General features: G+C 30.4%; 1 protein-coding gene across 7 annotated transcripts in view; it reads left to right on the plus strand.

The window, feature by feature from the left end:
* The window catches only part of Nbea (neurobeachin), a 702,149-nt gene that overhangs the window by 321,649 nt on the left and 364,627 nt on the right, over nt 1–15,873 (plus strand). For all 7 annotated transcript variants that reach the window (XM_004854743.3, XM_087199596.1, XM_013075842.3 and 4 more), the window contains one exon: nt 6,441–6,502. In XM_004854743.3, the coding sequence (XP_004854800.1) occupies nt 6,441–6,502 (62 nt within the window). The remainder of the gene's footprint in view (nt 1–6,440; nt 6,503–15,873) is intronic.

Below are 15,873 nucleotides of genomic sequence, written 5' to 3' on the forward strand. Positions count from 1 at the left end.
AAAGCATAAGCAATAAAAGAGTAAACTTAAGGTAATGCATCACAGTTAACAGATGATAATAATAATGGTACTAAGGCATTTAAAATAGTTCCCTTGGCTTGGTTCATGCAACAGTCTGATCATTAGCACAATTTATGTAGGACCCATCACCATATGTTCATTTTTTATTGTTATCTGTCATTCTGTAGAATTATATGTACGACTTATGAGCTTCAAACTTGACATTTTGCAAATAATTCTCAAGATTCCTAAGCTATATCAGCATGTGACAAATAAAATTTAGAGATATTGTTTTAATACACCAGTCAACATGATTATTTGGGTATTTTATAACTAGAGTTACAGTTCACTTCACTTCTGGGGTGATCTAAACATTTTAGGTTTATAATTTAAAGCATTTAGTCAACCATTCACATTTGGAAATGGAGTTTTGCTTCCTATGAACATATGGAATTTCACCGTAGGAGACATGCAGTATCAGATTACTTTGAAATCACTTTTAAATTAATATTAATTTCTTTATGAATCTTTGAAAATATTTCATGTAAGACAATACCATTAATTACCTTTTAAAATCATATTTATTTTAATAAATGTTTAAAATCTTATTCAAAATCTTAGACCCAGATGTGTTTTATAATTCAGATATTTTGAGAATTAAGAAAGCTAGTAGGTATAAACTTCGTAAACACATTGACAAATCTGCAGTGACATATGGATATTCCCACTAAGTGGTATAAAGACTGAATAACATCATATTCTGGCATAATTTTGATGATAGTTGAGTTTGTGAGAGTCATAAAGCTCTCCTTTTTCAAGTTTTCTTTTTAGATTTTAGAATTTTAGAATATCATGGGCATTGATTAAAATGATTGCCTCTTGCAGTTGGAAACATTTTTGGCTGTGTATATATATTGTATATATTTATAGATATATAAATACACATTATACATTATATATACATTATTGTACAGATGTATATATACACAGATGTCTATATATACATATATGTGCATTATATATACATTATAATGTATATATACATTTTATAATGTATTATATAAAAATTATATACAGATATATATACAGAGGTATATATATACATTATATATACATTATATATGTGTATGCATGTTTTTGACACACATGTGCCTTGAAATGAATGTTTCACTACAATATACTCATGCCCATTTGTTTAAATGCTATCTGCAGCTATTTTTGTACTACATTGGCACGGGGGTTGAGTTGTGACAAAAGCTTATGACCACAAAATCTAAAAATATTTACTATCTTGTCCTTTAACCAAAAAAAGCTGATTCTTGATACATATATTATACCCAGAGACTTCAGTTTAAAGAAGGTAAGACTGTGACAAGGTTATGATAACTGAGGTCTTAGAGAACTACAGAAATCAGTAAATGGATGAAGTCTCACTGTCTTTATAGTAGAGAGGTGTTTTTCTAGTTAAATTTGTTAATCTTTGACATGAAAGTAAGTTGTAATAATTTAATTACATTAAAGTGAGCTTTTTCTTAATGCATGAACTTCATAATGTTTTAGTTTCTTTAATATTATAATAGACTCCAATTGTAATGGATTTAAATTAAAATCTCTGAAGGAATATATAGGCAAATCTTAAAATATTCCATCCAAATAGGAACTACTACCTCTATACATTTAAAATTACTTGTAACAACAATAATGAAAATGTAAATCTTCATTGTTATTTCAAATGTTATTGTAGTGTTGATTTTATTGTTGTTCTTTTGGTTTGGGTTTTCTTGATTTTAAATTTGAGAGCCTCACTGATTGCTTACTTCACTGATATTTGAGGATTAGACCTTACTAAATTCAGATAAGTAAAATGTTAGCATTGAAAGTAGTTTTTACAGAGAGGAGCCTACCACACTGGTAAAATAAGAGACTAAAGGACATGTTTCAGATTAAAAAGTGAAAGAATTGTGGAAAAATGTAGATAATGCTATTGTGCTGAGAGTTCTATGAGCATTGCAGGAGTCTTAAAAATACCTTTTATAATGATGCACTGTGTCTTAGAATGTATCACGACATCATATGAAAAGTAGAGAATAGGGAGTTTTTTAAAAATTACCAGCTGTACACCACTGAAACTAAGGCAAATAAAGCACAGTGAACAATTTTCCATTCTTCATACTTCACAACACCATATTCCAACTCCCATTTTTTTTCTGATTTATACTTCTGTAGGCCTTAAACATTTCCCTTCCCCTTTCTGTGTACATAGACTCAGCATCATCCAAATTAGATGTCACAAACGCCATAAATGATCCTAGGTAGAGTTACTTACTAGCCTTTTTGTGCTTCCACATTTTGTATTTTTTATAAAGAGTCTATATCATACTTATTTGTTTAGTCTGTTCCACTGTCTTCACTTCTTTTTAAACTTAATACCTTTGATGATGTTTGGCACATTTTGCATTATGCTCAACATACGATTTTTTACTAAGTTGGACTATTCTTCAAATGTTCTTATTTTTCCTCAGAATCTTAGATTTATTTTTCACTTACATAGTTAGTGAATGATGATTTATAGATTTGTTGATTAAACTAATATTTGAGAACATATTCAACACACCTAGTTCATGGATATTTGCCGAATTCTCCTCTTTTGTAAGAGGACCCTTACTAAAAGAAATCGTTGACATATCTTAAAACAGAAGCCCCACCCAAGAGTATGATTTCTTGCTTGTCCTTATAATGCTAAATACCCTTGACCTCCAACCATGAGGAATATTTAACTAGAGATGAAATTTCTCCGTAGTATTTTCACTGGATCATCACATTTAGCTATTGCATAAACTCAGACCTACAGATTTACATTAGAATCTGACCACTGTTTATTATAACAGCAACACTGTATTTTCTGTCGTCCTTGTGCTAATGAAAATAGAAAGGCATACTTCTAACTTCACGGTGATTTTATTGGTTTCTAATCTGACTTAGGTAGCCTTTGTTGCAGGGCTTTATATTTTGTATTGCTTTGTTTTTTACAAGAGGAGGAGGTAAAGTTCTCAAAGTAGAAAATGATTTCCTGTTCCTATTAAGTGTTAAACCAAAACTGCCAATTTTTTAGGTACTAGTTTTCTAAACAGTATCCATCCTGTTTGCTCTCTGGATTGGACCACATTAAAATTGTCTATGTAATTAATGTTCTCAAGTACTTTTATCTTAGCCACTTATCTATCTGACTTCCTCTACCAATAATATAGTTCTAAACAGTTAAAAGCTCTTAGTGAACAGTTTTTCCACTATTAGAGTATCTCCTACTTGCAAGTCTCCTTTTACTTAGGCCTTCATATGTATATTGCCTGCAATTCACTTCTTCATTTTATTAATTGGCCCACAATCCTAACTGGAGTTTTGTTGGGGAGGCACATATGCACAGCTCCTTTGGGTCTACTTCTTAACTCAAAAGCACAGAGTATCATCTAGGAATGCCAGTGCTATAATCTGTCCTTAATATCATGTCCCTCATTTTATAATTTGTTCTAACATCTTCCTCTTAACTCTCAAAACCATTTAATTTTTTTATGCTTAAATTCTTTTATTTTCAGTATACTACTGTATACATTTACATTTACATTTATCATTGGGTGCTTGTACCTGTACATGATGTATCTTGCTTCTTTTTTTCCCCCCATTCCCTGTGCTCCCTTTACCCCTTCCACCCGTCCCTATTTACAAAGACTTTGTTTCCATTTTTTAATTTTTTCTTTCAGTCTTTATATTTCTTTGATTTTTTTTACATAGCCCTTAAGTTCCACTTTCAAATACCCCTCTAATCTATTCATCCATTCCTCAAGCTGTAAAATATTTTCAGTTTTTCTCTTTGTTCCCTGCTCCCTCTGTACTTTTTGCTTAAGATGTTTTTCTCCTCTGTCTGATAAATACATACTACTACCTTCACCAAGAAAGCTGTCAATATCATCTAAGTTAGAATTAGCTACTCCAACCTTTCTCACAATCTTACTTTGCCATAATTTTCATATTCAATTACTTATATAGTTCTGTAGTGAATATAAAATGGGCTTCCTAATTAGATGATGTGACTTCAGGTCCCAATTTCAACACTTACTGAATGAAACACTTAGAATTATTCACTGAATCACTCCATTTTTTATCTGTCAACCAAGATAATGATAACTAGTTCAAAATTACTAAAAGGACCAAATGAGACAGAATATATAAAAGTGATTTGTCAATTATAAAGCATGTAAAATTTAGATAATATTATATTTGAATCATAACAATACTTGGAAAAGTGTCAATAATAACATCTTGTTTTTTAATATACATTTTTAAGTTCCAACAGTATACTTTGCCTTTAAGGAGCCATATTGAATGAATCAAATTAATTATAAATTTCCTGCCAGATGCTAAAAAGATAAACTAACCTTGAGACATACATTTATATTTATATATGTATAGGATTGTTAGCATCAGTAAATAAGTAGGCTTTCTTGAGCTTATAATAGTTACTCAGAATCATCCATTTTCAGTCTCTGGTAGAACTTTGGCCTTCACCTACTTGTTTTGGTAACATTTTTATTAACACATAGGTACCTAAGTTTTGAAGGTAGATAAATCTTCCAAAATTGTCTGTTTGTGTTCTTGTTGTATTTTTCCCCTTTTCTTTTGAGGAGTATCCATAGTTTATTCTGTCCAAAGCTAATTAGACAAAATATATTAGCAAAGATTTGAGGTTCTATGGAGTTGAAATTACATGGTCTTTCAGAAAATACTGAGAGTAAATAGTGTTTATAAATTGTAGTTTTGCTATCCTATCAATTTATTGTTGTTCCTTTGGAACAAAGCATTAATAAATCATTTGTTTATATTTTTCTTATGATGAAATGGCAGTATTTCTAAAAATATGAATGGTCTTTTTAAAAAGTCTTTAAAATAGAAGGTTTAAGTTTGTTTTTAAAAAATTAGTGTGAGAAATGAATATAATTGCATGGTTTTCCAACTGTATTTCAAGATATTGTGTATTAAAAGCTAATAGGCAGACTATATGGTGAATAATTTTTATATCAGAACCTTATTCTCTATGTTGATATGCATACATATCTTAATTATGACAGTGGCAATGGCCTTTTACTTAAGTTTTTCAAATAGTTGAGTGGTCAACGGGTGATAAATGTTCCATTAATCTCTCTGACTTTCTAGCTCCTGAGAATGAGAATTCCTGATCATTCTCACCAATTGTCTCTTAAATGAGTTTTTCACATCTACCTCTTATTTCATTAGTTAACTGTCTTCCCAGAGATCTGATAAAATGGAATACCAGTTCCTTTTTACAGCTTGTTCTGTCTGTACAATAAGAATTGGGTCTTTAGCAAAATAGGCACAAAAGGGTATTTATCTCCTACCTACAATAAATATACATGCTAGTGTCTACAAGACATTTGAGACTCTTTATGGAAATCACTTAAAGAAAAAAAGTTTTATTTTGACTTTCTATTTAATGAAAACTAATAGAAGACCATGGCATTTTTTACTAATAGACACTTTTATTGATTACATTTGCCCTATTTTTAGAAAGTCTTCATTTTAAAACCTTTTAATTTAAGAAGTAATGAAAAATCTTTAGAAATATATTTTAAATTAGCAAACATCATGATTAATATACTCATCCAGGGTATTAATCCTTCGTTACATCTTCCTGTATTTTGGCATTTAAAAAAAAGAACTAGCAATTATGTTTTGCCCCCTTATTTTATTGTGTTGTACAGCACTCATCCTTTTAATTGGAAAAAGGCTCGATGTCTAACTTTTAAACTGTTTACACAGTGTTCTCTTACTTTTAGAATAGGAATACTGCTGTGTCACAAAGTATAATGAAGATTAAATGAGCCCATGTACATATAGCACTTGACACAGTGCACAACAGATAGTACATGATCAATGAGTAATTGTGATTATTACATACACTTTACTTCAGTTTTTCTGATATCTGTTCTGACAGTTTAGAAGCATTTTTAAAGCTATAGGAAATTACCTATTTGCAAATTATTTTAAATTGATCTTTTAGAAAAAAAATTTAGGCAAATTTGCAAGGATAATGTTTCTTTGCTCCAAGAGACAAGCATATAGCAAATATATTTCAAGTAAAAGCAGTTCTAACTAGCTTATCAATAATAATCACCCTTCACCTTGTTTAAATATTTTTAAATGCCTTGATCAAATAATAACTGAAACAGGAAGCCATTTTTAGTAATTTTCACATCATCTAAATTAATCAGAGTATATTAAAATAAATTTTAAAAGTATGTTAGTGAATGTTCTCATTCACTTTATTTTAGAAATTTCGTTTTAAGTAAGTTAAAACTACATAATGACCTTGGTATGGTGATTTCTGCAGTTGTAACTTCATTTGTCTTAATCTTTCTTTGTTGTAGGCCTTGTCTGTATGAAGTCCAGCACATCCGTGGTTGAGCTTGTTATGCTGCTTTGCTCTCAGGTACAGAACCTCATTTTCTTGATTACATTAGGCAATAGAAGGATTTTTTTTTTTTGTGATTAACAAAATGAATTTACATGTTTATATATGTATGCACATATAATATTTAAAACTTCATTTATTTTCACGAAGTGAATAAAATAGTCTATACTATATTACCATGTAAATAGTGTCTGATTCTCGATCTCCTACTTTCTTTAGCTTAGTCTCTTGCATCCTCCCTATCCTTTTATTGTTCCCTATTGTTTTATCTGCATGTGTGTATGTGTGTGTTTGTGCATATTTGTTAGGTCTTTAACTGTCTTCCTTAAGTCCCACCTTTTAAAATTTGAAACTTATTACATTGTGTCTTCATCTACTAAATTAGATGTAATAAAAAGTATTTTTTACACGAAGTAGCTAAACAAATACAGCTCATTAATGAATGGTCTTTTATATATAGCTTTCCTTTTTTTAATGTGTAATTTGTATATGTCAGTAAATCCTAAAAACTTACTTAATGCTAATCTTTAATAACTAGAATTAAAGACAGAAATATATTTGTTGGATAATGTTTCTTTTTAACCACTATAAGAAATTAAATAAAGAGTATATACTACAGCAGTAGTGGCGAACGTTTTAGAGATGAGTGCCCAAAACTGCATCCCACAACCCACTTATTTATCACAAAGTACCAACACTGCACTTAAACTTGAACACTGGGGTTTTAGTTTAGAAAAAACAAATGACACATTGACATCTTTTGTCTAAAAGTAAAACAACACGGCTGCCATAGGTTTGCCACCACTGCACTATAGTAGTTCTGATAACTAAAATAGAAACTTTATGGTCAATTACAGCTGTATCAAGTCTTCTACTGCTTCCAGTTGTATAAATGTTAAATATTTTGAAATAAGTAATTATTACATTTATCCTTAGTTTCCTCAACAGAAAAAACAACAACATCTAAACCATTTAGAGTAACTGGCCTGAGGTCTGCCTAAAACCACAGCTAACTCCCAAATAAACAGCAATATGGCTTCAAGTGATCTCATAAAACATCACCTAAAACAAAACAAACAAAAAACTTACCTTTTGAGTTCCAGTTTTCAGGTTTACTTTCTTTAAGAATAAGTTTATAATGAAATCGTTAGATCCAGTTCCATCTTTTTAGCCAAGAAGAATGTTGATATGAATGACGTTAAAGAAGGCAACATCCCTAGCAGGAGTTCATCTGCAAAGCATTTGAAAATTTTGTCACTTAATGATGAAGCCCTGAGTTCGAGGGACATTCTGAGAGATCTCTCTGGACCTCTTATGTTCAAGAAGATCAACTTTTTTTTTTTGCCTTAAGGGTTTTAGAAAGAAATAGTTTAGAATTCATTCTTCCTTAGCCCTGGGTTTGATTGCAGTTCAGAGAAATAAAGAGGAATGTAGCATTAGGATCTAGTGTCGTTGATGGCCTCATCATCTAATCATAGGTTTAACATTACTCATTTGCTGGCTCCAGGAATTCCTGCCATTAAGGGCCCTAGAGATGAAACTTTGCCTCAGATATTGATTGAAAGGAAGAGTGAGAAATTTAAGCTGTCTATGCAGTACACTTTCAGCATTTCAGTAAAGCAATATTATAAACATGACTCTCACTTTGATTTTTAAATTGAATTTTTAAAATAAGTCAGTGTTTTATACACCGAAAATTTTAAATATTTCTTGTAGCATCATTGATTAAATATGCCTCATTTTAGTGATTTAAAAAGGTATACAAGTGGAAAATAGCTGCAATTGTCTGTTTTTATTTTCTGTTAAACTGAAATACTATAAAACTGTCATAATTAGTTGTTCCTTGGATGTTTAGAACCTGGATTTTAAGGGCACAGAATAATGGACATGTTTTCCAAGTTTCTTAAGACTGCCATTTTTCTCTACTATGCAAATTCACAATAATTTACATTGTATTTTCACCTATTAGCAAGACAAAAATAACAATAGCAGACTTCTGATAAGGATAAATAAATACAATAAACGAAGCTATGGAGGTTGCTTGGCATCACTTTCTCTAAAGCAGCATTCTTTTCTAAGGGCCTTAATGCATCTCTTCTACAATGGAGCTGATCCCTGTAGAATTAGCACAGTTCTGTAGCTGTCATCCTGCCAAGGCAGAAGTCAATCCTGATGAATCTTTAAAGCTGTGGACCCACGCACTCTTTCTGCTGTATTTTACAATCAGCCCTTTGAAAGTATTGATAGTTCCATATAATGCTGAAATACATACTAATAACTAATAAAAATACTAACTAGTAACTAATAAAAATAATTAAATATGTGATAACTATCTTGGTGCTGTCAATATTGTTTCCACAATGACAAACAGAAGTAAGATATTAGCTGTACTGTGATTTAATTCTTGCTTAAAATAACTTTCTAATACAAGTAGAATTCCCAGTTTATTTGCTTAAAATGTGCTCTTCCTCCCAAGTTTAGATAAGCCATTGAAAGATCAAATTTTGTTGGAGCAAATAGGAAGCTAAAAATTGAAAAAAAAAAAAAAAAAGAAAAATGCTACTTTTTTGCAGCATTTTGTTCTTTGCTACACACATTAGATGCTTTTCTTTATATGTTTTTCATTTTCATTTTGGAAATTTCATGTTAATACTCCATATTATTAAAGGTTTTAGGTTTTCTTTCCTTCTTATTTGAGCTCCTGAACAAAATTACTTTTGCCAATAGATTGTATCCAAAATATGGTCTAAATTTACATGAGATTGTATTACAAGTTTCTGAAGGTACTTGTCAAGGATAATTCAGTTCATATGGGCAGGCTTTTAAACTCCAAGGGATATGGCATACCGTCTACTCCCCACCCTGTCCCTGTGGAATTTTACATCCCTGTGGAAAACGTATTTTAAGTTTTATGAAGATATTGCTAGCATCATTATGATTTATTTATTCTTCCTCAAGTGCTGAAAACAACTTTTATTATATTCTGGATAATTAATCCATGTAAATCTTATGACACAAAGATAAATTTTAAGAAATCTATTCTTCATTTTTAATATTTATTAAAATTATAATTATTAGCATCTTTTAAAAAAATTGTTTCCAGTTATTTTGAAGCAAAATGAACTACACTAAAATAATGGATGTATGTTATATTTGACAAAATCAAGAGCTTAATCAGTGAGATACAGTGTTTTCAACAGTTCCTTTGTATATCACAGTAATACTGTTATCTGTCATAGCTTTGCTTTAGGTTTTATAGTAATCTGTGGTTGACGTGCTTTCTATTATTCTCTATATATCCTTTTTTATTTTTAATTTCATTATACTTAGCACGTTATATTCTTTGAAGAATAGAAGACATAGTTTGCAAGTAAATTTTTAAGATACTTTAATAGCTTTTAATTGTTTCCAGATTGTTTTTCTAGGAAGTCTTTATGAGAGATACTCTAGAAAAAAATTGAGTGTTGTTATCCCATAGGATTTCTTCAAGTTTTTATAAGTAAAGCTTAGTAGATGTCAAACACATTTTCTGTGCTTTATCTTTCAATAGAAAATGTTTTATAAATTGAAAAACTTTAAGAAAGTCTCTCAGTATTTAAATACTTTGTGACTTGAAGCAATGACTAAGCAAACACATGCTTAATAAATCATATAAATCATTTTTATTCTCATTAAAAACTAAAAATGTATAAGTAACAAAAATCTTAGTTTAGAATCTATGCTTGAAATTATTAGCGTGAATTATTTTGTGGTTTTGTTTGACTTTATTCCTTTTGAAATACTTCATATACTTAAAGGGATTTTTTGTAATTTCACTGATGTCATCAAGCATAACTCAGGACTTCTAAAGACAACACTTACAAAAGAACCACAACTGAAGAACAAGCAGTCTTCTGTTTTCAAATGATCTGGGTTTTGAACATTTAATTTTTTTTCATTTTTTTCCAATTTAATACAGTTGAGTCAGATAGTACAAAACAAAAAGATGTATTTTTTTCTTCCCAATATAATAAAAATAAGATTTAAATATATACATATGTGATGACTATGGAGGCCTACTAAATAACATTCATTAATAAGTACTCAGGATTACAAGAATTTGGTTGTATATAATAAATAATACTATTAAGTGTAAGAAAACCAGAAACTAACTACATGCTTTTTTCAGGGTCTTTTGAAATATCATGAAATTCTAGTTATCATCAAATTCTCCAAATTATCAAATTAGGTCACATTTAACTCAATATTATTTTCCATAGTAGCCGTACTGCTGTACATTCCCTCCAACAGTGTACAAAAGTTCCCTTTCTCCAGGTCCTCATCAGAACTTGTCCTTTATCTTTTTGGTAATGGCTTTGCTTACTTCATTGAGACAATATCTTATTGTGGTTTTATTTGTATTTCCCTCATAATTAGTGATGTGCTCAACATATTTTCATATACCTGTTTTCCATTCCTCTGTCTTTTGAGAAATATCTATTTGAGTTTTTTCTTACATTCTGAAAATTGTTTTTCTCACTCTATTAATTCTTTTGATGTGCAGATGTTTTAGTTCCAATTAATCTCATTTGTCCATTTTTGCTTTTGTTTTCTGTGTCTTTGGCACCTTGTCCAAAAAAAGCCTTGCCCATTCCAATGTCTTGAAGCATTTCCTCTATACATGATTTTTTTTTTTTTACTAGTTACATAGTTTTGGGTCTTATACAGAGGTACCTCAGTTCACAAATTTAATTTGTTACAGGATTTTGAAAATATGGCCCCATTTGTGTTTGTGTAGGAAAGATGGTCATGGTCCCATTTGTCACCAGATGCAGTATTTCCAAACAAAAACAAAATTTTGTCAAAAGCTTCTGTTTGTGAACTAAGTTATTTGCAAACAAAAGTGTTTGTGAACCAAAGTACCACTTTTAAGTCTTTAATTCCTTTTTTCCCAAGGGAATGGTTTACAATTCAACTTTTTTTGTAATTTTATTGATACACTTTATTTATATATATATATATATATATCACATTTATCATGTGGGATTTGTAGTTGTATATAATATAACTTGGTTCTTCTTTTTTCCCCGTCCCCTCCCCCTTCAACCTCTTACCCTCCTTATTTACAAACGTTTTATTTCTATTTTTTCCTTCTATTCTTTTTTTCCTTTTCCTTTCCTTTCTTTCCCTCTCCCCTCTTAGTTGCTTCTCTTCCCATTTGAACATTTTCTTGTTTCCCAGTATCGATCATACATTTTGTTCCTTCTTTACCCTTTCAGTTTCTCAGATCAGAGAAACAATGTGATATTTATACATGTGTGTCTGATTTATTTCACTTAAATATTTGATCTCATGGTGCATCTATTACCTAGAAATGTCTTAAGTTTATCCTTCTTTATGGCAGAGAAGTGTTCCATTGTATAAAAAAACCACATCTTCTTTACCCATTCATCTATTGATGGGCATGTGGGCCGTTTCCAAGATTTAACTTTTATAAATTGTGCTGCTGTAAACATGCGTGTACAAACAACTCTGTGGTATGATGTTTTTAATTCTTTCAAAAAGACACCAAAAAGGAAATTAGCTGAGTCCAATGGAATGTCTAGTTTTAGTTTTTGAAGAATCTCCATTCTGAGTTCCATAATGATTGCACCAATCCACACTTCCACCAATAGTGGAGAAAGATTCCTTTTTCCCCACAGCCCCACCAGCATTTGTTACTGATTGATTTCTTCATAATAGCCATTCTTTCTGGAGTGCGATGGAATCTTAGCATTCTTTTAATTTGCATCTGTCAAATGACCAGTGACATTGAATATTTTTCATACATTTATTTGCTGTTTGTTAAGTCTTTAATTAATTTTGAAATTTTGTAACTGATAAGAGATAGGGTTCTACATGCATTCTTCTGCAGGTACAACACATTTTGAATCAGTCTTGTTTATGTTATAAATACTTTTTCTAAGTGATTTTTAGTATATTTTGTATTTGTATATCATATAACACTACATCCCTAAATATTATCTTACATCCAACCCCAGTTATAGACGTGGAAGATGGTGGATAAAAGATCAGAAATCATCAGTGTGAAAGTGTGTGTAAAATCAAAAGGGAAACAATAGTCTTATGTCTGAGTTCTCATACTGTGATACCTGTGATATCATATCTGTAATAAAATTGACACAAATAATAAGCTTTAGCCACCGGTAGGATCCTCCATAAGAGTGCTCAAATGTCTGTGGAAGAACAGAAAGAATGTATTTGGAGGTAAGGATTACTCTGGAATGCTCACAGTAGTCCTATCTCCCTGACCTAAACATCCTACCATGTTTTGCTACAAAATTGTTTTTTTCCCCACATATTTATTTTCTTATGTTTATATTGTGTGAATTCTTCAGACATTATAACAACTTTGAAAAGTAGTGAAAATAATATGTATATATTTCATAGTATTGCCACTATTACACATTCTTTTGCTTTTGGTAGATCTTCCTTTGAAGCTAGTTTGTTTCAGCATAAATTATTTTTAATTGGCTATCTTGTAGCAAGTAATTTTCTGTGTCACTTTTTTTCAATTGCTAATTTCCTCACAATAATTTTTTCAATGGTTATATTGTTATTGCTAAAGTAATTATAGATCACAGGGAGTTGCAAAAATAGTACATAGAATTTCATGTACTTTTCCCCAAGCTTTCTCAATAAAGACATTATGTAATATTAGTACAGTGTCACAGCCAGGAAATTAGTATTAGTATTAGTATTAGTACAATTCAGTAGTCTAGACTACAGACATTATTCCACTTTCTCTGTCTTTACATACGTTCTCTTATTAGTTAAATGAAGTTTTCTTCCATATATTAATGCAATAATAATTCAGATCTTCCAGTTAATAGATGCTGTTACTTCAGATCTTTCAGTTATTTCAAACTTGTTTCTTTCATGAAGCTTTTTTTTAGTATATAGTTCTAACCTCTTCAACATTCCCTTAGCATTCTGGTGCTGGACAGGAAATAGAGGTACCTATTTATTTATTGTAAATGGATATTCTTTTATATGATAAAGACATATAAAAGACATTTTCTTTATCTGTTATATTGCAGTTTTCTATAGAATAGACCTCATTTCCAGCATTTCCTTTTTTAAAGCACTCTATGCAACCAGTTGAGAAAATAAGTTTTACATAGCATTATCATAAAAATTATCTGCCATTTACTTTTTAAAATATTGTTTATTTAAATAATCTAAAAAGAAATATTACATAAGAAGGTGACGTAAAAAATTGTAGAGTTTTTGAACACGTCTGTATGAGTGTTATTCATTCACATATATTTATACCATACTTAAGTTCATTTTATTTTTCCATTTCCAGAAATGCCTTCTGTTTTACGCACTACTCTGCCATGCACACCTAACAGTGTCTTACAAGTACTATAGGTATTTATTAGTGACTTACTGAGTTATTCATAAAAAGTAACATATATAGTTGCTAAGATGATTTGATTTTTTGCATTTATTATGATAAAATATAGATAACAAAAATATGCCATTTGAATTGAAATCTATAATTCAGGGACATCAATTATGTACACAATGTCATGCTACCCTAACCACTATCTACTTCTCAAGATTTTCAGCGTTCCAAACAAAATCTCTGTACATATTCAATAATAATTCTCCATTTTTTCTCTCCCACCACAACTTTAATGCATTTTCTATGTGAATTTGCCTATTCTGAATATTCTGTATTTCATACAGTTGAATCATGCTTTGTCTTTATGTTTCGTTTATGTTAACATAATGTTTACAAGTTCATTTATATTTTAGAATATATTGAAACTTCATTCCTTTTTAAGATATGAATGATATTCTATTGTATGTATAGTACCAGTTTTAGTTAATCCAATAATCTCTTCATGAAGAGTTGTATTGGTTCCATCTTTTGGCTGTTGTGAATGATTCTGTTCTGAACATTGGTGTGTAATCTGTTAGAGTCTCTTTTGGCATATACATAATAGTGGACTTGCTACATAATGTTGTAATTCTATATTTAACTTTTTGAGAAATGTTAAAATATTTTCCATACTAGCTGTACCATTTTACATTCCCAGAATGTACAAGGTTTCATTTTCTCTGTATTCTCTCTAATGTTTTTATTTCTGTTTTTGTTTTCTTTTGTTTTAATTATAACCATCCTAATAAGAGTGAAGTGGTATCTCATTCTGATTTTTATTTGCATTTCTCTGATAACTAATGATTTTTTTGCTTAAATTCTTTTATTGGTACATTTTAGATATTCAATATGTTTACATTTATCATTGGGTACTTGTACCTGTACATGATGTATCTTGGTTCTTATTTTTTCCCCATTCCCTGTCCTCCCTTCACCTGCTCCACCCTTCCCTATTTACAAAGACTTTGTTTCCAATTTTTCCTTTTCTCATAATTTTTCCTTTCCCTTCTTTCCTTTCCCCTTCAATACTAATGATATTGAACGTATTTTCCTATGAATATTGGCCATTGTTATATCTTAGTTTGTCCAATTTCTATTCTAATCCTTTATTAATTTAAATTTTTATTTTTGGTTGTTGCTGTGTTGTATGTGTTCTGTGCATATTCTAGAAGTTAAACCCTTATCAGATATATGATTAGCAAACATTTTGCCCTTTTGTGTAGACTGTTTTTCATTTTTTGTTAGTATCCTTTGCTATACAAAGTTTTTCATTTCAGTGTTAATCAGTTTAGTTTGTGTTGCCTTGGCTCTTAGGATCATATTTATGATTCCATCACTAAATCCATGCTCATGCAGATTTATCTCAATGTTTTCATCTAAGTATTTTATACTTTTCATTCCTTAGTTTGTGTCTTTGATCTATTTTGAGTTAATTTTTGCATGTGATATGAGGTAGAGGTGCAGCTTCACTCCTCAGTATGTGGACATTTCCTTGCACATTAAGTTATCTTGGGACCTTTATTTAAAGTTAGTTGTAGTTGAGCATAGGGGCCAGGGATTTAGCTCAGTGGTTCCACTGCCTGCCTCACAAGAGCAAAGATCTGAGTTCAATCCCCGATACCAAAGCAACAACAACAACAACAAAAAAGTTAGTTAAACATAGAAGCCCTAGTTGATTTTTTTATGCAAAAAATAGTTTCTGTGGGGGGAAAAAGTAATACTTTTCGGGGCTGGGGATTTAGCTCAGTGGTTCCGGTGCCTGCCTCGCAAGCGCAAGGTCCCGAGTTCAATCCCCAGTACCAAAAAAAAAAAAAAAAAAAGAAAAAGTAATACTTTTCTACCTATGTAAATTACAGACTTTAAATTCATATATGCTCATGAAAGATCAATAATGACTTTAAGTAGTTATGTTTTTAAAAATTTAGAATAATATGTTTTAAAATTTTATGTTCTCACCACA

The sequence above is a fragment of the Heterocephalus glaber genome, unplaced genomic scaffold, assembly GCF_053883595.1.
Source record: "Heterocephalus glaber isolate CG9 unplaced genomic scaffold, H.glaber_assembly_v1.0 deba00001720, whole genome shotgun sequence".
NCBI classification, from domain to species: domain Eukaryota; kingdom Metazoa; phylum Chordata; class Mammalia; order Rodentia; family Bathyergidae; genus Heterocephalus; species Heterocephalus glaber.